General features: G+C 41.7%; 1 protein-coding gene and 1 long non-coding RNA gene across 3 annotated transcripts in view; one reads left to right on the top strand and one right to left on the bottom strand.

Moving 5' to 3' along the window:
• SPO11 (SPO11 initiator of meiotic double strand breaks) overlaps positions 1–21,965 on the bottom strand; it is a 34,596-nt gene extending 12,631 nt beyond the window's left edge. The window contains exons 1-6 of the mRNA XM_084854225.1: positions 21,847–21,965; positions 17,856–17,969; positions 13,401–13,489; positions 7,860–7,926; positions 5,449–5,557; positions 3,115–3,201 (exon numbers count right to left, since the gene is read on the bottom strand). Coding sequence (XP_084710351.1) covers positions 3,115–3,201; positions 5,449–5,557; positions 7,860–7,926; positions 13,401–13,489; positions 17,856–17,969; positions 21,847–21,965 — 585 coding nt within the window. The remainder of the gene's footprint in view (positions 1–3,114; positions 3,202–5,448; positions 5,558–7,859; positions 7,927–13,400; positions 13,490–17,855; positions 17,970–21,846) is intronic.
• Positions 1–23,670, top strand: part of LOC146348880 (uncharacterized) — an 86,638-nt gene that overhangs the window by 24,059 nt on the left and 38,909 nt on the right. Inside the window, exon 4 of one of the 2 annotated variants that reach the window (XR_014790746.1) lies at positions 19,652–20,333. The exons of the other annotated variant lie outside the window; for it this stretch is intronic. This is a non-coding gene — a long non-coding RNA (uncharacterized LOC146348880). Of the gene's footprint in view, positions 1–19,651; positions 20,334–23,670 lie in introns of those variants that run through there. 2 annotated transcript variants of the gene reach the window in all.

Here is a 23,670-nt window from a genome sequence, read left to right as displayed (position 1 = left end):
GATGTCTCTGCTTCTTACTATGCTGTCTAGGTTGGCCATAGCTTTCCTCCCAAGGAGCAAGCGTCTTTTAATTTCATGGCTACAGTCACCGTCTGCGGTGATCTTGGAGCCCAAGAAAGTAAAATCTGTCACTGCTTCCATTTCTTCCCCTTCTATATGCCAGGAAGTGATGGGGCCAGATGCCATGATCTTAGTTTTTTTAATGTTGAGTTTCAAACCAGCTTTTGCACTCTCCTCTTTCACCCTCAACAAGAGGCTCTTGAGATCCTCTTCGCTTTCTGCCATTAGGGTGGTATCGTCTGCATATCGGAGGTTGTTGATAATTCTCCCGGCAATCTTAATTCCAACCTCTGATTCATCCAACCCGGCATTTCTCATGATGTACTCTGCATATAAGTTAAATAAGCAGGGTGACAATATGCAGCCTTGTCGTACTCCTTTCCCAATTTTGAACCAATCGGTTGTTCCATGTCTGGTTCTGACTGTTGCTTCTTGACCCTCGTACAGGTTTCTCAGGAGACAGGTAAGGTGGTCTGGTACTCCCATCACTTTCAGAATTTGCCACAGTTTGTTGTGATCCACACAATCAAAGGCTTTAACGTAGTCAATGAAGGAGAAATAGACATTTTTCTGGAATTCTCTTGCTTTCTCCATGATGCAGCGAATGTTGGCAATTTGATCTCTAGTTCCTCTGCCTCTTCTAAATCCAGCTTGTACTTCCGGTAGTTCTCGGTTCACATACTGCTGAAGCCTAGCTTGTAGGATTTTGAGCATCACCTTGCTGGCATGTGAAATGAGCGCAATTGTGCGGTAGTTTGAACACTCTTTGGCGTTGCCCTTCTTTGGAATTGGAATGTAAACTGACCTTTTCCAGTCTTGTGGCCACTGTTGAGTGTTCCAGATTTGTTGGCATATTGAATGCAGCACTTTAACAGCATCATCTTTTAGGATTTTAAATAGCTCAGCTGGAAGACTGTCATCTCCGCTAGCTTTGTTGTTAGTAATGCTTCCTAAGGCCCACTTGACTTCACTCTCGAGGATGTCCGGCTCAAGTTCAGTGACCGCACTATCATGGCTATCAGGGACATTCAGATCTTTCCTGTATAGTTCTTCTGTGTATTCTTGCCACCTCTTCTTAATCTCATCTGCTTCTGTTAGGTCCCTGCCTTCTTTGTCCTTTATCATGCCCGTCTTTGCACAAAACGTTCCCTTGAGATCTCCAATTTTCTTGAAGAGATCTCTAGTCTTTCCCATTCTGTTGTTTTCCTCGATTTCTTTGCATTGTTCATTTAAGAAGGCCTTCTTGTCTCTCCTTGCTATTCTCTGGAACTCTGCATTCAGTTGGGTATATCTTCCCCTTTCTCCCTTGCTTTTCGCTTCCCTTCTTTCTTCAGCTACTTGTAAAGCCTCATCAGACAGCCACTTGGCTTTGTTGCATTTCTTTTTCTTTGGGATGGATTTCGTTGCTGCCTCCTGAACAATGTTACGGACCTCCGTCCATAGTTCCTCAGGCACTCTGTCTATCAGGTCTAATCCCTTAAATCTATTCCTCACCTCCACTGTATATTCATCAGGGATATGATTTAGGTCATACCTGAACGGTTTAGTGGTTTTCCCGACGTTCTTCAATTTAAGCCGAAATTTTGCAAGAAGCAGCTCATGATCTGAGCCACAGTCAGCTCCAGGTCTTGTTTTTACTGACTGTATGGAGCTTCTCCATCTTTGGCTGCAAAGGACATAATCAATCTGATTTCGATATTGACCATCTGGTGACGTCCATGTGTAGAGTCGCCTCTTGTGCTGTTGGAAAAGAGTGTTTGCTATGATCAGCATGTTCTCTTGGCAAAACTCTATGAGCCTTTGTCCTGCTTCATTTTGTACACCAAGGCCATGCTTACCTGTTATCCCGGTGATTTCTTGACTTCCTACTTTAGCATTCCAATCCCCTATGATGAAGAGGACATCTTTTTTTGGTGTTAGTTCTAGAAGGTGTTGTAGGTCTTCATAGAACCCATCAACCTCAGCTTCTTCGGCCTCAGTGGTTGGGGCATAGACTTGAATTACTGTGATGTTGAATGGTTTGCCTTGGATTCGTACTGAGATCATTCTATCATTTTTAAGATTGTACCCCAATACTGCTTTTCCCACCCTTTTGTTGACTATGAGTGCTACTCCATTTCTTCTACGGGATTCTTGCCCACAATAGTAGATATGATGGTCACCTGAATTAAATTCGCCCATGCCTGTCCATTTTAGTTCGCTGATTCCCAAGATGTCGATGTTCAATCTTGCCATCTCATTTTTGACCACCTCCAGCTTACCTTGATTCATTGATCTGACATTCCAGGTTCCTAAACAATATTGTTCTTTACAGCATCGGATTTTCTTTTCACCACCAGACACATCCACAGCTGAGTGTCCTTTCAGCTTTGGCCCAGCCGCTTCACTCTTTCTGGCGTTACTTGGAGATACCCTCTGCTCTTCCCCAGTAGCATATTGGACACCTTCCGACCTGAGGGGCTCATCTTCCGGCGTCATCTCTTTTAGCCTTGTGATACTTTCCATGGGGTTTTCTTGGCAAGAATACTGGAGTGGGTTGCCATTTCCTTCTCCAGTGGACCACATTTTGTCAGAACTCTCTGCCATGACCTGTCCGTCTTGGGTGGCCCTGCACGGCATAGCTTATGGCTTCACTGAGTTACGCAAGCCCCTTCGCCACAACAAGGCAGTGATCCGTTTATTGACACGTAGAAGTTGTGTTGAAAACATGTTAAAGGCCTTATCCTGATTCTGATTCTGGGAGGTTTGTGGCCAAGAATTATTGTACAATGAAAGATCTATGGATATTGGGAATTAACAAGGTAGTTACAATGCACAAAGGGAAGAAGGGAAGGCACCAGATGTAGGAAGGTGAATAGAAGGTAATTTATTGCCCAATGCAGGGTTATTTTAAGATGGTGTAGAAGACAGTTCTGGTTTCTCTTTGAAAGAATTGAATCAAAGTTATAGGTTATAATACTCAAAATACATTGCAAAACCACAAATGCATATCATATATAATGTTATAAAATGAATTAATAAAAAGCAATAGCATAAGAATCCAGTAATATATACCGTTGTAGTGCAGGTGCAGTTGACTTTAGTACCATCCTCCTCAATATAACTTAGATTACCAGCAATGCAACCTTTGCTGGTAGACAGCTGCAGAAAAGAAAAGTATTCTATAGTCAAAGAATAGTATACATTATTAATTGTATGTGCGAGATAGAAAAATGCAGACATGTCTTAATGAACAAGTATGGACATATTCTTTTTTATTGTTGCTTGAGATGGGCAACTTCACGTGGGCTCAGAAAATAATCTGATTTATTTCACAAAAATTGGGAAATAATTGGCTTATTTCAAGCATATCTGGCTTTAGAAATAAATTCCCCATTCCCAAAACCTTTTCCTCCCACCCTCCAAGCTCCCTTTACCTTCTCAAACCCCTCCCACTCCACTTACTAGGCTGGCACTGCAGTAGCAAAGAGGGACGGGAGGGAGGACTCTTTCCCACCCTCTCTGGCAGTAGCACTTCTGCAGCAGAGAAGGGAGGTGTCTCGCCCTCCCCATTCTAACACTGAAGCAGCTAGTCCTTGTGAAGTGTAGCCTTTCAAGGACTACTGCAATGTCAGCATATCAAGCATAGAAAGGGAGGGGAGAGTCCCCCCCCCCCGCCTCTCTTTGCATTTGGCTTGCTAGACCGCCACCATCAGAGGTGGGGGTGGGGTAGGGAAGAGACCTCTCCATGCTTTCTTCCCTCTCATGTGGCTTGCAGCTGCCACTGTAGCCTGGTGAGCAAGGTGCATCAGAAAAAGGAGGTTGGGGATCAAAATCTGAGCTGGAGAATATTTACGAGTTGCAATTCTCATTTCAAAGGTAAGGTGAGTAGTACAGGCCCCTGAAACTTGTATTTCTAAGCCTGGAAGTATAAATTTTGCTAGTATCTCTGATTATTACAATGTATTGTATTAAAAAATAATAATGCTTAATACCTTTCAGAATACTGTCATGAACTAAAACCGATTTGTAAAGACGTTATGATTTTTTTGGTTAAATATGATAAGATCTCCGTAACTAGACAGATCAAACAAGGAGCTTGGAAATGGAAATAACTACAGGGCTGGCTGAAGATGTAGAGCATGCTGATGTCATGTTGTGTCTGTGTCAGAGAAGGTGACCAGGACAATGAGACAGCAAGTTGGAAAGTTGCAACAGAGAAGGGTAACTCATTGGAAGAAATGAAGGGGGCATCTTGAGAAAAGCAACTGTAAATTCTGTTCCTTATGAGCATCTGGGGTACTCAGTTACCACGAGGTGTTTTGCTGAGACATTAGTTGATATTAAGCATTTGTTCAGGATGGGTTAGTTTCATCGTACTTGGAGTAGACTTACTGAAATAATGAAGTTAGTTATAAGTCTTACTGATTTTGTAGGCATTTTAGCATTCTGATCTTTAGCTCTGTTTTAAATCTCTGCATTGATGCTAGGTTGCATTCTGGTTGTACTTTTATGCTGTAGTTAAGCTATTATATTTTATATTGTATTTTATGCTGCATTTTGTGGTTTTAATTTTTGTGACCCGCCCAGAGAGCCTTGGCTATTATTGAGCGGTATAGAAATGTAATAAATAAATAAATTTCAATGACGATTAAGTATGGCTATACATCACTAAATCTGGAACCAATTCTATAATCTCCCAGAAATGGACTAAGGATCCATACTTATCTTGTCATCCCCATTTGTAAATACTAAAGCTGTAAATTAATAAAATATGTATTTGCAGCGCTTTCCAAATGTGTTCAACTTTTACAAATCATGTGTCAGGGATGAGTCCAAACCCGCTGAGATGTCTGACAGCTCTGATTCTTAATCAGAGTTGGAACAGCTAGATCAGAGCCCAGGGGAGGGACCCCAAGATGGTGGGAGAGATTCCTCTGAAGGCCTTGACAAACAGATGGCCCAGGCTGAGTCGCTGCCCCCTCCCTCCATCGGTTAGTTTCTGAGGAGGAGGAGGGGCGGGCGTGACTTTAGAAACGCGAGGGCACATCGCAAAGCAAAGTGGAAAAAGTTAGGGACAGGGCTCAGACAGTCTGCCAGGATAGCCACTCTTAGAAGCCAGCGTAGGAGGGAGCCACCCTAAGGGAGGGGCATCACTTTAAAGCAAGTTTGGCCATGAGGTTCACGAGCAAACTGTCAGCAACTTCACTACCCTCTGGTTCATCTGCCCTGATTAGAGATCGTAGATTAGTTGTTTAAAGCCTGAGGCAGTCTTGAATCTGCATTTGTAGAAAGGTTAGTCTCTAGCAAAACAAAGTCATATTAGCCTGAAGCTTTGTCTCATTGTGTTGATTGCAAAGGGGAAGGATGATCCAATTGTTGACATCATGTAAGAGTTTAATACTTAACAATATGTAGGTTCCTCCTAGGTATCTTGAGCATACAGGAAATGTCATCAATAATGTTGTCCACAACTCTTTGGTTACCAAAATGTACTGTATCAGTGTAAAATATATCTCTGTCAAGATAAAATATTGTTGTTTTAAAATAAATGAAATTTTAATAGTTCCATATTATTCTGATGTTATGTAGGGCAGCGGTCCCCAACCTTTTTGGGACCATGGACTGGCCCGTGGAAGACAATTTTTCCACGGACGGGGGGTGGGTGGGACCGGGCTGCAGTAGCGGTGTGGGAACCCCCCTTACCTTGGATCTGCGGGCGGGATCCGTCCCCCCCCCATCCTCGCCGGCTCCGCTCTGCAGCGAGTCCACAGAGCTGCTGGCCAGCTCCGGCTGGGGGAGGACTTCCGGCCGCTGGGACACAAATGGCATCTGCATAGCGGATGCCATTTGCATCCCTGTTCTTTGCATTAATAGGCTATTACTGCAAAGAACAGGCTCCGGCCGGGAGTGGACTTCCACCCACTGGGACGCAAATGGCGTCCGTGTAGCGGATGCCATTTACGTCCCTGTTATTTGCAGTAATAGGCTGTTACTGCAAAGAACAGGGCCAGACCCAGCTGGCAGCTCCGCAGACTTGCCGCGGAGCGGAGCTGGCCAGGGCCGGCAAGGATTCTGGGGCAGGGGGGAGGACAGATCGCCTCCCCCCCACACACGGACCCAAGGTAAGGGGGGTTCCCACACCCCTACTGCAGCCTGGTCCCTAACAGGCCACGGACTGGTACCGGTCCATGGCCTGGGGGTTGGGGACCCCTGATGTAGGGAATGCTTTAATATTCATTAGATTATGAATATTTAGTTAAGTGCCCACTGGCATGGACCATAAATATCATCACATCTCCTGTGCCTGCTTCCCTATGCCCTGTCTGTCTTCAACAGAGTGGAATTCATAGTTAATAATAATAGTTGAAATTCATAGAAAAGAAGCAAACGGGGGATATTCCAAACTACTCTTATTCAGAACTTTTCAACAGTAATCTTTACAGTGATTAGAGTATTGGACTAGGACTGAAGAGGCCCAGTTTCAAATACCTACTCAGCCATGAACCCTGGGCCAGTCTCTCTCAGCCTAATCTACCTTACAGGGTTGTGAGGATAGAAGACCAGGGGGAACCATGTATGCTGCCTTGAGCTCCTTGGAGGAAAGGCAGGATATAAATGCACTAAACAAATAAATACTTTTTTCTGCCAAGTGGGTTAACCCACTACATCTTTTATGTGGCAGTTGTTAGGTTTGGACCTGGTTAAGGGTATAAATGAAGTCTGAAGAAATTAGCTACTGTCTTCATGCTTTATTAAGTGAACACTTAAAGCCAATAAAACTCGATCAGCTATATTCATTTGGGACTTGCAACAGCCACTCTGATGTCACAAAAATGCAGCTGTTACATTGGCTAATTAGAAAAACTCAGACATAACTCCCAGGCTCAGTGTTTAAAAAGAAAAATGGGATGGTCCCGGTAGGGAAGATGATAAAATCCCCATCTGCAATATGCTGCAGTCTTAAGATGACTGTTAGAGATAGTTACTGTCCCAATGTAGCATGAATCAATGCATATGGAGACAGAAGCAACAGCCACTCTCCGACTGAAAATATAAAAGCCAGTAGTTATTCAAATCTGTCTCAAGCACGGTGTCACAGTGGACCTTGGTTACCTATGCTGTTGAGACAATTGCTCAAGTGTCATGCTGTATGGTGGCACAGACATAGCACCTCTGGTGGCAGATTATGATGATCATAGAGCAGGGAAGTGCAGGAGGTAGGCTGCAATTCACTAGTGAGTCACTGAACAGTTGTGATGGACTTAGTACTTGGATTCTTGTAGAGAATGTTGGACTAAGATTTTGCGCGGATTCAGAAAGGCAGTACTTCTGTTATTAATCAAGAGTGTTTTCACAGGAGCACTTAACACAGATTAGTTATATGTACTTTTGCTTTGCAAATTTTGAAAACATTGCTAAACTATGGTGATTCTAGTTTTTAAAAAATAGACAGCTCTAGCTGAAATCACTCCACCTCTGTTACAGAGAGCCTGGGCCCAAACAGGTGCCTGCTGTGGGGCAATGGAGGAATCTTTAAATCTATGGTCCGTGAAAGGTCCATGAAAAAAGCTAAATTAAATGACAAAAGTTATATCTTTCCAGTGTTCAAACAAAACTGCTGGTACCTGCTTGTTAAGTACATTTCAGAGCTATGTGTATAGAAGGACAACTGTTCCTACTTGCTTGTATGGTAAGATGTAAATAATTTGAAATTCTTCACCTACAAATGGTGTATCATATCCAATCCATGAAACATTTTAATTTAATATAATTTTAATTGTATATTTAGTTTTGCAATTACGTATAAATATTCTTACCTTTTAGTTGCATAAATATTTGTCTGCACCATCTTGTAGATAATAGATAATATTTTAAGTAATAGAGCTGAAATGTAAAATAAAACCTAATAAATATTATCAACCATCTGACAGTTACTGAAAATATCTGCATGCTGTTAGCTGTATTTTCACATACAATACCTCTGCAAACCTAGATATACCCTCTTTACTACAATTGGAAGTGCCCTCTTGTTCAAATCTGAAGAAAGAAGAACTCACACAGCCCAACATTCCACCTTGTTTTGTGCCTGAATTCTGGCCTCTTATTACAAGGTAAATTTCATGTGCCAGGTTAGGATGCTTAGTTGTAAAAAAAAATTTTCATTTTCAGACTTGCCCTATAATCAGTTACCCCAATCCAAGTCTAGTTTTAAAAGGTATTTGAATGTGAGTAGTTGTGCCAGAATGGGGACAGAGAGGCACAATCACATGGGCATCTCATTGAATGTAGTGCAGTGAAGACAGATAACTTAACATGCTCCATTGACTTCAATGGGATTTAAGCACAACTGACTTTAGTTGGACCAAAGCCATTATATATAAAAGGTACTTGGGCCTCACTCACTAACCAACTTATTCACTGATACAGAAGTTATTGAGAGTGTCGGTAAACATGTAGACATGGGTGATCTGGTAGACATTGTTTACTTGGAGTTCCAAAAGGCTTTTGACAAAGTCCCTCGTCAAAGACTCCTGAGAAAACTTAGCAGTCATGGAATAAGAGGACAGGTCCTCTTATGGAGCAGTAACTGGTTAAAGAACAGAAAACAAAGCGTAGGTATAAATGATAAATTCTCCCAATGGAGGAAAGTAAATAGTGGAGTCCCACAGGGATCTGTATTAGGACCAATGCTTTTCAACCTGTTCATAAATGATCTGGAATTAGGAGTGAGCAGTGAAGTGGCCAAGTTTACCAATGACTTCAAATTATTTAGGGTGGTTAAAACAAAAAGAGATTGTGAAGAGCTCCAAACTTCAGCCTGATGGGATCTGACCTAGTGGTGATTGAGCAGGAAAGAGATTTTGGGGTTGTGGTGGACAGCTCAATGATGGTGTCAACCCAGTGTGTGGCCACTGTTAAAAAGGCAAACTCTATGTTAGGCATAATTAGAAAAGGAATTGAGAATAAAACTGCCAAGATCATACTGCTCCTATACAAATCTATGGTGCAGCCACACTTGGAATACTGTGTACCATTCTGGTCACCACACCTAAAAAAAGATATTGTAGAGCTGAAAAAAAAGGTGCAGAAAAGGGCAACTAGAATCATCAAGAGGCTGGAGCATCTCCCCTATGAGAGAAGGTTACAACAGCTAGGATTGTTTAGCTTGAAAAAAAGGAGGGTAAGGAGAGACATGATAGAGATCTACAAAATTAAGCAGGGTGTGGAGAATGTGGATAGGGAGACATTTTTCTCCCTCTCACAAAATACTAGAACTTGGGGTCATCCTATGAAGCTGATTGGTGGGAGATTCAGGACAGATAAAAAGAAGGACTTCTTCACACATAGTTAAGCTATGGAATTCACTACCACAGGGTATAGTGATGGCCACCAGTTTGGATGGCTTTAAAAGGGGGTTGGACAAATTCCTGGAGGAAAAGGCTATCAATGGCTACTAGTCCCGATGGCTATGTGCTACCTCCAGTACCAGAGGCAGTGAGCCTATGTACACTAGTTGCTGGGGAACATGGGTGGGAGGGTGCTGTTGCACTCATGTCCTGCTTGTGGATTCCCAGTCGACAGCTGGTTGGCCACTGTGTGAACAGAATGCTGGACTAGATGTACCCTTGGTCTGATCCAGCATGGGTCTTCTTAAGGTTAGTTAGCATCCTGACATTTTGTACACATGTCACCCAAGACACCCCAGGTACTAGAAAATTCTAAATTGCCCACCAAAGATGGGTGGGTGGGTGGGTGGGGAACAAACCCTTTTTTGGAAATCCCCAGAGTGTAAAATCTTTCACAAACCCCCCGGCACCTGTTTACTTGAAATCTGCAGGCTTCATTGCATCAGAAGGGGCAACTGTGCCTGCAAATTTCATGCAATTATTCCAAGAAATAAAGTTATAGGCAGTTCCTTTTAAAACACAAAATCAAAATGTTAAGGTTACTTGCAAAAAAACACCCCACGCATATTTGTTTGAATTTGGCAGTCTTACTCCACGTAGCAGGGGCTACTATTTATTTATTTATTACATTTCTATACCAACTAATCGCCAAAGTTCTCTGGGCGGTTCACAACAAAACCATAAAATACAACATAAGATGCGCTATAAAAGTTTAAAACCACAATATAAAATAGAAGTAAAAGCCAAAATAAATCCTAGTGGTAGTACAAAGATTTAAAACACAGTAACAAATTTAAATCCTAAAGGAAATCAACCCTGACTGCTCATTGGAAGGACAGATACTGAAGCTGAAGCTCAGATATTTTGGCCACCTAATGAGAAGAGAAAACTCCCTGGAAAAGCTGGGAAAGATTGAAAAGGAGAAGGAGACAGCAGAGGATGAGATGGCTAGATAGCATCACAGATGCAATGAATATGGACTTGAGCACATTCCAGGAGAGAGCAGAGGACAGGAAGGCCTGGCGTGCTATGGTCCATGGGGTCACGAAGAGTCGGACACAACTGAATGACTGAACAACAACAACAACAACAGATTTAAAACAGAAACTGAAAGTCTAAAATGCCTGGGAAAATAAGAAGGAAAATGTACAACATAGGTGCCAGGTGAACCTCTCTGGGAAGCTCATCCACAACTGGGTGCTACAACAGAAAATACCCTCTTCTTTGTAGCCACCCATCCCACTTCCTTTAGCAGGGGCTCCTGGAGAAGGACCACTGAAGCTGATCTTAGGGTCCAGGCAGGTGTATATGGGAGGAGATGATCCTTCAGGTAATGTGGCCCCAAGCCATTTAGGGCTTTGAACGTTAATACCAGCACTTTGAATTGGGCTCAGACATGGACTGGCAGCCAGTGCAAATGGAAAAGTACTGGCATAATATGATCACATTGGTCAGTCCGTCCGTCCCCCGCTAACAATCTCACTGCCCTATTTTGGACCAGCTGAAGTTTCCAGACCGTTTTCAAAGGCAGCCCCATGTGTAACGCATTGCAGTAATCCAGATGAGAGCTTACCAGAGCATGGATCACTGTAGCTAGGCTATCTCTGTCCAGAAAGGGCGTAGATATATCAGCCTAAGCTGATAAAAGGTGCTCTGTGCCACTGAGTCCACCTGTGCCTTGAGTTACAGTTCTGGATCCAAGAACACCCCCAAATCTGATCCTTTAGGGGGAGTGCAACCACTTCCAGAACAGGCTGAACATCACTTAGCCAGGCAGACAAACCACCCACTAACAGTACTTCCATCTTGGCTGGACTGAGTCTCAGTTTCTTGGCCCTCATCCAGTTCATTTTTGTGCTCAGGCACTGATTCAGAACAGCCACTGACTCCTGGACTTGATGAAAAGGAGAGATAGAGCTGGGTGTCATCTGCATATTGATGACATGTCAGTCCACATCTCTGGATATTCTACCCCAGCAGTTTCATGTAGATGTTAAACAGCATGGGTATAAAATAGAGCCCTGTGGAAGCCCATGGCATAGTTGGCAAGGCACAGAGCCATAATCCCCCGGCACCACCTTCTGGAATCGGCCATCCCAGTGCCATGCCTCCAACTCTCAACCCAGACAACCTATCCAGAAGGATACCACGGTCAATGGTATCAAAAGCTGCTGAGAGGTCCAAGACAATCAATAGAGTCGCACTCCCCCTGTTCCTCTCTCTGCAAAGGTCATCCCACAGGGTGACCGAGGCAGTTTCTGCTCCAAAACTAGGCCTGAAGCCCAACTGAAATGGATCTAGATCATCAGTTTCATTCAAGAGTGCCTGGAGTTGACTGGCAACCACCAACTCAAGCACCTTGCCCAGGAAGGGAATGTTGGCTACTGGCCTATATTTGTTAACATCATCTGGGTCCAGGTTAGGCTTTTTCAGGAGTGGCCTAATTACTGCCTCCTTTAAAATGGCTGGCACCACTCCCTCTCTCAAAGAGGAGTTTACAACCTCCTGGGCCCAGCCTGATATTGCCTCTCTGTTAGATGTAACGAGTTATGAAGGGCAAGGGTCAAGCAAACAGGTGGTTGGCTGGACTTGTCCACATCCTCAGACCTCAACAACTGAAATTCATCCCATAAAACTGAACCAGACACTGCTCTGGGCATGTCAGCTAATGGAACTGCATTAATTTTGTCCAATTCATGACAGATTTGAGCGACTTTGGGCACAATCCTATCGGCATAGGCAGCTGCCTCCAAACTCCGAGGCAACTGCCTATCCTAAGCAGGACAGGAGCAGCGCAGAGGGGATTGTCCCCTCTGCACTTCAGCCGCTCTGCATTCGTGGCTAGACAGCCAAAATCAGAGCCCGGGGGGGTGGGCGGGCTGCCACCAGCCGATGTATAGGAAGTGTCGGAATGGCACTTCTGCCCTCCCTGCCTGGCATGCCCCCAGAAATACCCAATTTTCGCTGTTCTGCATTCCTCTTCCAAGTGTAGAGCATGGGGCCATTCTGTGCTGCCTATGAGGCAGCATGGGAGGGGGTGGAGGTCGGTTCTTAGAGAACCGACCTATCCTGTGGCCATCTAGCCACTGACTGGCGGCCATAGGATTGTGTCCTTTATCTTCAAAATGCTGTGCAAACTTGTCACAACATGCTACCAAGGTTTCCACCATTTTTGTTCCCGGACCAGACTGTAGCAGGCCATGAACTACTTGGAAAATCTCCGCTGAACAACACTGAAAAGATGCAGTGGTGGTGGAAAACAACTTCTTTTTTGCCACCATCATTGCCACAGAGTAGGCTCAATAATGAGCTCTAACCTGTGTTCAGTCAGACTCGGCACGATTTTTCCTCCAGCTACGTTCTAGCCATCTTCCCTCTTGCTTCATTGCCCTCAGCTCAGGTGTATACCAAAGAGCTGGCCAGGCTCTGTTCAGAGGGAGAGGGCACTTGGGCGTGATTGTGTCAACTGCCCAAGTCATCTCTGCATTCCAATGAGTGCCTGGAATGGAATAGGATAGAAATACTATGCCAGGAAATTTCATCTAGAAAGCAAAAACAGTCATAGCCATTTGTTGATTTTTCCCATTATTCTCAATGGGCAGACATACAAAGCTTCAGACTTTCTGAAGTGAGGTTCTGAGGCAATGTACATAACCTCCAAAATGATGCGAGCTGAAGTGTAGCCCTAGCTGAATCTTTTCTTTGGCACATATCCATACTAATTAGTTGGATATGGGTCAATATAGAGAGAGATCTTGAGCCTCACTGGTGACTGACTGATGAGGGTACTGAAATTGTGTGTGCATGTGTGTATCTATATATAAATAATGCAATTTTTAAAATAGTTAATTAAACATTTTGGTAGTATGTGTATATTTAAGGGGATCAAGTACTATTATTGTGTTAAAGAATGAAAATAAATTGGTATATTGTTGATTTTCTTTAACTCACCAAATTTTGGTGCTGATTTGGGACAGTCACTTCTTATTTTCCTTGTGGTACAATTAGATGTCATCTGCAAACCTATAGAAGCTTTAAACCTGTGATTTTGTAAACCAGAAATACACTATGTCATATTCTTTAGAATCCATATTATTGTATAGAATTTAGAAAAATGCTTTAATAATGGAGGTCAGGAAACCTCAAATGCTATCTCAACGGAATGTGGACTTGGAAGACTGTGACTGTTATATAAATACACTTCATATAGTGAAACTGACATATATTGTCAGATTTAAGGAAAGAATAGAAAAAACAAAATCTGGTCTCATGTAAGCTGCCCTGAGATCGTTGGAGGAACAACACGATACAAATGTGACTAGTAAATAAAATAATTTAAGATGCAATCCTATATTCACTTATGTGCAAGTAAGCCCCATTGAACTCAATTAGACATATTTCTGAGTAGGTATATATATAGGATTATACTGTTAAATGAATTGTAGAACTTGAGATATGGCCAGAATGTTAATTTGCCATCCTGATTTTTGGACTATATATTTACAAAACCTAGTCTGATGTAAACTGGTTATGCAAAAGTAGTTATTGTCATGTAAAGTAGAAATAATTTTTCTTCCTTTGTTTCTTTTCTGTTCAAAAGACAACATTCATTATGTACTGACTTTTAAGCCAATGAATAAAGTGATAAAAGGTGACTCTGTAGCATATGTTTGATAAGAATCACTTTAAAGTCTTTTCCCTGTTAAAAATGAAAAAGTCAAATTTGCAATATGTATTGTACAAAATAATGATAACACCCAACACATTTCTGTATCACTGTCATTATTTTTGTCAATATACACACACTTCTCATCTCCCCAGCTCCCAATCTTGTGATGCTGTTATGTTGGCAAGCTCATCTGTTTTCCCTTTCTCCTCCTTAAAATACAGAATAGGAAAAAAGTACAAACTTTTGATAAAGTAAAAAAACTAACATTACAGAAACTACATTTGCCCAATTCTGTGTGTGTGTGTGTGTGTGTGAGAGAGAGAGAGAGAGAGAGAGAGAGTGAGTATATAGGATACGGGGATGCAATAGGCAGGTCATTCATTGGATTCTGTTGCTACCTTTATCACCTAACAGCTGTTTCGCATCAGCTGTGTGCTACTCATTGTGCAGATATAGAAGTATTCCTGTCTAGGTAGTTTACTTACTATTCATAGACAGGATGGGGTAGAAGAAAAGATTGACAATTACGTAGTGGGCAAGAGATAGAGGTGCAGAGTGGTAGGCAGCAGTATTGCAACTGAAACTCTCCCCACGACCTGAGTTCGATCCCAGTGGAAGCTGGGTTCCAGGTAGCTGGCTCAGGTTGATTCAGCCTTCCATCCTTCTGAGGTCAGTAAAATGAGTACCCAGCTTGCTGGGGGAAAGGTAGTCACGACTGGGGAAGGCAATGGCAAACCACCCTGCTATAGTCTGCCATGAAAACGCCAGCATAAGCAGGCGTCCCTCTAGGGGTCAGTAATGATCCGGTGCTTGCACAGGAGGAACCTTTGCTTTTTTCCTTGATTCAGTAAAGGCTGTGCTGAAAAATTGCATCTGGAAGTGTGTTAGTAATTATTCTGCGTTAGGATTATTATTTATCACTTTGATAGCACATTTCAGTGTATATAGTGATGTATAATATATATGACTCCTTAGAAAACATACCGTTTTTAATATATGCATAAGAAGTGTGTATAAATTAGAAAATAGCATTTTCTTCACTAGTTTTCTAACCTTCAGACTTCTTACATTCTTTTTTTGCCCCAGCAATATCTTCCACAAAACCTACAGAACCCACATTCTAGGACTGAGCAGTAATGCTGATAATTAAGATTTTGTCAATAGGTTTAATCAAAATGAAATATCTAGTGAGACTATTAGGAAAAAATTGAATGCAAAACGTGATGAAACCGCATTTTTGCTTTTTGAATGCATTGCTTTTAATGTCCGTAAGGTGGCAGAAGACACTATGCTATAAAACTGCAGAAACGAGAAACCTATAGCCTAGGAAAAATTGAGGTTATCACAGCAAATTGGGTTGGATCCAGCTGTTATATTTAGACCCATTGAAATCAATGCAACAAGTTAGCCATGACTAACAAGACCTATTGATTTCAATGGTTCTAATCTAAGTCTGGATCCTTCCCATTAATTTATTTCAATTCCTATCCTGCTCTATCAATTAGAAAAACATCCAATATATAAAATAGTGCAGATGGGCATATGGTCTAATTCACATTTTTGTCATATTTGGAAACATTCTTATACAGATGTAAATTCAATCCCATGGTTCAAATTAGGGACTTGAAGATGGACTACATCTGAGACAATTCATAGTTCGAAGAAACTTTCTTTACAGCCTCATCAACAAATAGTTTTATCGTTTTGTGGTTGGCTTTGCTATGTAACATACCAAAACAAAAAATCTTGGGAAGATTCAAACCCTGTTGAGTCGTCCGAAATGGCTTAAAATGTAATGTTACTGTAGCCCATCTGACAAAGCTAACAACTTCTGTTTTCTCCCAATTCAAACACCCCCCCAGCCCCAAACTCATTAAACTATTCTATTCTATTGAACAGTCACTATGCAAGTGACTATTCTATTAACCTCAGTTTCCCCTGCAATACTCTTATTAATTTCATTTATATCCTGACTTTGTTCCATGGAATTCAGGGTGGTGTCCATAGAGTTTCAAGGTGCTTTCCCATTCAGGAACTGACCAGGCCAATACCTAGTTAACTTCAGCAAAGCTGCTGTATCATATGGCCTCAAATCATGCCCCGGGACCATGGTATGTAATAATATGGAGATCAGACTAATGGCCTGTTGCAAGAATTGTCAAGATAAGGCATGTGAAGTTCTCTGGAACACTTAAAATGTATTATATAAATTCTAAGTATTATTAACATTGATGACTCAAGTATTAATAATATTGATGACTCAATCTCTTGGCATCAGTAAGCTCCTGTAACGAAAAGGGCAGCAGGAATTAGAAGCAGGCTGAGAGAAGAGCACAAAGAAAATACATATGCTATTTAACATAGGAAACTGCCATATACCAGGTCAGACTGTTTGGCCATCTGGCCCAGACTCATCTGCTTGGACTAGCAGTGGTTTGCTAGTTTCTCAGACAGAGGTCTTTCCCATCACCTGCTACTGGATTCTTTTAAACTAGAGATGCTGGGGTTGATCCTGGAGACTTTTGAATGTAAAGCATGTGGTCTGCCATTGAGCTATGCCCCCTCCCCATTTTCAGTGGACTAGGACCAAATAATGTTTTACAGGCCAAAAAAACATTTAACTTTAATATTATGCTTAAAATCACAGGACAACAAAATGGAGTCAGCTGCAGGTTAATTTCCTTAGTGTCTCAGTCCAATATAAAACCTGAGATGAACTAGTCTGGAACTGTCGCTACACAATAAACCAGCTAGAAACAGGGAATAACTTCTTCAGAACAAATCCCAATTCCAAGTGCTCTCTGCCCTTGTTCCACAAAAGGTAATGAATTTCCTGTTACTTTATAGATAATGAAGATGGCGCAATAACTGACAGTTCCTTCCATTCTTTCTTATCTCTGTGGATCAGATTTGTGAACATTTCTGCAATGGTGGCTGCTTGTAACTACAAATTGTTCATAACCGTGGAAATTCAGCACAATTTACCACTTCCTTCCCTTTCATTAGTTTCTCAACCTTTTGGTTTTTTTGTAGCACGCTTGATTCCTACCTATCATATTGCCTCTTGCCACCAGCTTTCTAGATTGCTTTCCATCATAAAAATATGAGTTGATTGGCTGAAGAATGCCCCATTCATATCACTCTGTAATTACCAGAGTAGAAGTGGCCTGAATGAATGAGCTCATTTCATTGGCAGATGGTTGGGCATTTTGTTGGCATTTTGTTGGTTTTGCCGTCGCTCAAGTCATTAAGATTCTAATGTACTACTTCAGAACTTGTATTATCTCTGACTCTCAGGATGGGTTCTCATGACTTCTTCAGTGTGGGGCACCTGTGTTTTTTTTTTAGTGAACTCATGGTGACTTCTAGTCAGATTGTCATGTGCTGAGCTGGTTGTATAAATACCAAGTGCCATGCACTGACTAAAGTCACACCTGCCATACACTTAAAGGATTGTGAGAACAGGCCTACAATCTTGTTGCATATTATTTCCCAGAAAAAGACCCACATGAAAATATAACAGAAAGAAGAGTGACATTGCACCATGGCACAGGGCCTCATGAAATGTGAAGATGAAACAAGTGGAAGTTTTCTGTGTGTCTTTTTAATATTTGTTTAATGCTAAACACTGCCCTGAAATCTGATATGGACAGTATAAAATGTTTTAAATAAATAGGTAAAAAGCAACATTCTATTTGTGACACTTATATACATCAAGCATGGTAAAAGATACCTACTGTATATTTCCCCAGTCAGATCTGTTTTTCAAGATGAGAGCAGGTGCTTCGTTTCTGGACAGACTTATGATAATATCTTCAATTACATTTTCAATTGCTCCAAGAACATCGGAGCTGAAACAAGTTACGATATACAATTTCACATAACATGCAGACCAGTTACAAAATCTCAAATAAAACTTCAATATACATAATTGCCTTTTAATTTATTTGTTAGATTTATAAAGCTATAAGAAACATTTCACTGTGCTTTTTCTCGCTTTCAGTACCCCTAGAAATCTTAATTTGCCATTTCATGTGTGTAGGCTTCAGCATTAGGAAGTGTATTACCAGCCACTCCTCATGATTTTTTTTTCAACCAGCCAAACATTTGGATCAACTGGTTTAAAACAACTGTGATTAATGTTTTAAATCAAATGATGTAATATTAGCTTTGGCCAGAGTTTGACTTAACTTGTTTTTAAATGCTGTAAACTTCAAAAAAAATATTCAAGGGTATAATACTAGTACTTCCTCTCTACCATAGCACATTAACCTTTTGATCTGACACTTTGAATGAGTGCCTGTGGTTTTTAATTATATGAAGGTTTTGGCTGGATAGCAACATTGTGTGTGTGGCAGAGGGAGATAAAATGTGTCATGAACTGAACTAAGAACACTAGTAGTGTTGCTCCCCATATAGAAAATAGCAGGTTGCTTTGAGCCTCCTGTGAACAAAATGAAAATTTTGCTTAATTTTCTCAGCCCCCTTCCTTCCCAGGTATATAACTGTGCTCTTGGTAGACTATGTTATATTCATAGAAGCCGTATGAATTTGAATCCATAGACCAAGTTATATAAGCTGAGAACTGAAAAACTATTTTAGGTAGTCCCAATAACTTCCTTTAGCCTAGTGAGAGATTTTTTTCTTGAACATTACGCACCCCTGCTATATCACAAACCACACTTCCCTCAGCTTCAAAAATAGCTTCCCATGAGAATGGAGGTGGTGGGGTGGAAGAGAGTTTGGCTGCAGTTCAAGGAACAGAAGACCTGAGTCCCTTTTGGCATGCAGAACTAGTTGTGCGGTCCTTTGGATCCTGACTAAACTTTTATCTTTGGATGATCACATTCAATTGTGGATAAGAATGTTGTTCTTTCTTAAATGGGAGCACATTGGTGGTATATATCACAATGAACCTCAAGACACTCACAACGTGCTTGCTCCCTATTATGGAAATATTAAGTCCTTTTTGAAGATGATTGTACATTATTCATATCTTAAAGGGAGGAAATTATTTTATTTAGAAGGTTAATGTTTATCAGAATCAGAAAGAAGGGTGTTATATGACCGACACAACTATTCCTGGGTGTTCAGATATCTTTTCTTTAAAAATCACTCATGTTTCAGATTGGAAAGTTTCATAATAGAATTAATTTGATGGATAGATTCAACAGATAGGAGTCATCAGCATTGTTGATTTGCTATGTTTCATATTTATACTTTTTTTTTTAACCAAGTGACTTGATTCCTTCAGTTTCTACAGCTGTTGCAATTTTTTTTTATGACCCATGTGTATTGAATTTTATTACCGTTCTGTATAAGTCAGATAATTTAGCCAGATATGTTTCTGTTTCATCTTTGTACATGTGTGGCTAAGTAAACAGTGCCAAATGGTAGATCCAGGTTTCACATGCAGGCTTAGTGTCTGGAGTTTGGAGCCAACAGAAGTTGAGAGTGCTTTAAAGGAGAAAGGGAAGGATTTGAATGGCATGCTTATTGGAACACATCACATATGTTCTTTCTTTCATTTTAGCTTCCACTTCTTAAAGATGAAGTAACTCGTAAGAAGAAAAAGATGCATTACTGGCCAAACATGCCAACTTAAAAAGCTCTCAGCATTAATTACTGAGAAATCTAAGCTGGGAACAGCAAGGCACTACAGATGTATCACACGAGGATAAGGCCTGTCAGCTCATTTCCAACAAGTCGCAGCATGAGCATTCTTTCTTTCATTTTTGGCAACACAAATAGAAATGCACTTAAATCATTATTTCACAACAGGAATTAAAAAAAATAACACCCACCCAGTTACTGAATTAATCCTATAGTGTGCATGTGTGTGTATGTGTGTGTGTTTAGCAAACTGTAGTATATGAACATAGATTGTAATTATTCTAAATTAAATTTGGAAAACAATATGTTGCCTAGAACAAAGGTATTAAACTGGCAAATGTCTTACCCCATTCATGCACCAGAGTCATACATGTATACATCATTGGCAGCAGTAGCTGTTCTTTTTGTGGAATCTGAAGTTATTACATTCTCATAACCAATCCTGCAACTGACTTTTTGTGAAAAATGTCAATTACATCACTGTGAGTACTTGTAAAAGTGTATAGGTGCAAAGTCTAAAAAAAAGTGTTCAATAGTGATCCTTGATTGTATTGACAAATGTAGATGCAAGTAATATGAAAGAATATAAGCTATGCATTAGCTATAAGTCCCTGTTTCAACTTTCAGTTCAACCATGGACAAAACATTATCGCTGTCTGAGTAGGGTTGCCATGTTAAATCCTAGACTCCAGATATCATGTGTTGTTCTTGAACAGCTCCATGGCAATGGAAGACAATACAGCCAGGATGTCTGTTGCCCCGTTTCTCTCATGATCCCTTCACTAATCCTTCCCTCCTGCTTTACTTCCTGCAGAGCAAAATGCGGATACCACTTGCTCCAGCAGGTGGCATGGGAGGGTGGCTGAAGGAACCAGAAGATGGAGCAAGGTGGGAGAAGCCACAGATGTGGATTAGTCACACATAACTGTGTTTCTGAGTGGAACTGAATGTTACCCACCAGAGCTATAGGGTTGCATCCAATATTACACAAATGGAGGTCCATTCAGACAATTGAGCTATCCTGCCCCTCCTCTTCACTGCAGCCTCCTGCAGCCCTTACAAATCTGCTGAGGGTTGGAGGACCCTCAGGAAATGGCTCAAGGGGTGGGCTACAGTAGAAAAGGGAATTGGTGAACACCTGGCAGAGGTACCTTCCATGAGTAGAAGGTCGCTTGCAGAAGCTACCTTTGCCTGATTTTCAGGGATCCCTCCTCCTACTGCAGCTCCCTATATCACATCTGAGGCCTTTCCTGATGTGGGTCCCCCAACCCTCAAGAGAGTAGACATTTGTGGGCTAGATGGACCAATTAAAAGCAAGCTTCATATTCTCAAAATACGAGAGCTTATAAAGCAGCCTGGTAATAATTCTGTCTTTATTCATGGGACACCTAGGTTGGGAAGTGGGTATATATGTAGTATCACTGGGGCTGAGGTGAAGTGACAAGCATCCATTATTGTCAGTCAGTGCACTTTTGAGGGAAAGATCCTTCACACTGACTTCTCCCATCTGTTGGAACAAAAGAAGAGGAAACCTTAGGCATACAAGATGGTAACTTATTAGGTCCCATGTGTTTTGATGAAAAACTTCTTCAGGAGCACTGTACAACACAACGTTTTTGTTCTCTAAATACTTTGCTGCAAGGGGTATACAAGTAGTATAGATAAATAAATGATCTAAAATATGTTTCTGTGCAGCAAAGCAAGTTGCATACAGGCTGGGTATGTTTTGACCAAAGAGTGAGATAATTAGATACTCCTGTTTTCTGAACATGAGTTTCATATTACATGAGAGAACAGAAATTTATTTTTTACTTCATATTTTTGAAATGGGCATCCAAAAGATGTCACCCAAATTGGTGAGATTTGGGTGAACTATATATATGTAGAGGCACATGTTACTGTTTTGCCAATGTCTGATCTGTGGGCTGTTTTGAGGGGGAGATGAGTGAAGATTTCAGGGTGCAGGAGAGTGTGGTAGCAATTCCAACTATTGTTTCCCATGTGGTTCAGTTTTATATAGTACAATATGACTGGAGAGGTGGAGATCTCTTTCTCTCTTTCTGTGCTGTGCTTCGTGAAAGAGGCTCCAGTTGTGATTCAGCTTCATGTCTTTACCTAGAGATCTCACAGCCAAGAAAGGCAACAAGGGGTTCTTCCGCTGCTTCCCTGAGGTAAAGTCGGTGTTGATCTAATAAAGTGAACAAGGACCAGTCTGTCTCTCTAACGAAGGTCATATTGAAGCTGAAATGAGGGCACAAAATGAAAAGCTAAATCTTTCACGCAGTCGGGGAATGGAGGTAACTTGTCGCTCGCCCCATCTACTCTCTGCTTCTGCTTTCATGGCATGTGAAAAGTAGAGAGGCGTGAGCTGAAGGCTGCACTGCAAAACCAACGGTTTTTCCCGCCCTCAGCTAAGGAAATGGGAGAGGGAAGGGCACAAGGTAATACATGCACCTGTTCAGGACTGACTGTTTTGTGGCCATCCTTAGCCAGGCTAAGCAGTGCAGCCAATCAAATCAGGAGGCAGAGGCAGGCTTAGTCTCACTCGTTTATGTGCCTGTGCATGAACACACACTTTTACCTGAGTGGGGTTATGAGGGAAGATTGCTCTGAGGATCCTTTAAAAACAAAGAAAAGAAAATGAAATGAAAAGATACTCTGACTATTGGTAGTTGTTACATTATTTAATATATAGCTTATTGAGAAAAAATAGTTGAATCACAATAAATGATTAATTTTAATGGAATCACAACAAAGGTAACACAAATTAGTGGTTTGGGGGTGGGGGCTCTAGACTTGTCTGGTTGGCAGACAAGACCTCCAGCAAGAATGACACCAAGGGGAGGTTCCGGACTAGCCCCGTCTGGTTAGCAGGTAGCACACTTCTGGCATGGTTGGCCTGACTTGTACTTCAGTTTATTAATTTGCAGGAGAAAGGCACCTTTTCAGGCAGGGACTTGGGCCACATCTGTTTGCACCCTGACCCCAAATCTGAGGAAAAGAGCACCACTGAGAAGAGTGTTTTTGAGGAGACACAGGGTTTTTCCACACAGAGCCCTTTTTTGTGGTTAGGCAATATCTGTACTGGGTTTTGTTGCCCGCAACCCACGATCTACAATGAGCCCCCTTTTCTCAGTAGGCACAGTGGGATTTCATATCCACGTGAGCAGGGAGGTCCATGATAGAATGTATCTAGGTAAGTCCTCCCCTTGCCCCACCCATTCTCTGTGCCCCCCTGCCAGTACATTTTGTCCATTTGGACATGTGCATTGGTGAGTGTAACTTGTCTGCGCACACTACTTTTCTAAAAATATTTTTTGTGCCAGAAGTGGAGTATTTTGGAATTCCTTAATTTAGAAACATGGAGCACGCAGCTCCCTATGACCTGGTTTGTGCAATCACCACAGCCCACTGTGCATTATTTAAGCCACGATGTTGCCTATTCAAGCCCCAGGCGCAGCTTGTCATGTCATCTGAACTTGGGTGGTATGGCTTGTTGGAAAGGGAAGCAACCCTCCAAAAACCCATCGCCTGTTGTAGGGTTATGGGAGGGTTGTTTCCCCCTCCAACAAGCCATGCCATCTGGATGCAGATGACACAACAAATCATGGCAACCCCCCGCTGGGGGTTGAATATTCAAAATGGCTGCTGGCACATGCCGGAACCTACCGTCGTGCTAGGCTGCAGTGCGAGCCAGCCCAATGTCTGCAAACTTCCTGCTCAGTTTTCTGACAAACATGCCTGCTAGAAAGGAAGCCTCTTGGCAGGCACTTAAGTGAAGGCTGCAGATTTCCCTCTGTCTGCTTTGTAAAAAGAAAGCTTCAGCTCCCCACCCTCCAAGCTGTCTCCCACAATTTTAATTATTTTTATTTATAGTCCTTGCACAATTCTCTTCTTCCAGAATACCACTAACATACTTAAAAACAACAACACTACTAC

Source organism: Heloderma suspectum, chromosome 4 (assembly GCF_057233095.1).
Source record: "Heloderma suspectum isolate Gila_16-S chromosome 4, 16-S_ref, whole genome shotgun sequence".
NCBI lineage: Eukaryota > Metazoa > Chordata > Lepidosauria > Squamata > Helodermatidae > Heloderma > Heloderma suspectum.
The sequence above is the reverse complement of the archived record's forward strand: the minus strand, read 5'-3'. Positions and strand labels throughout refer to the sequence as shown.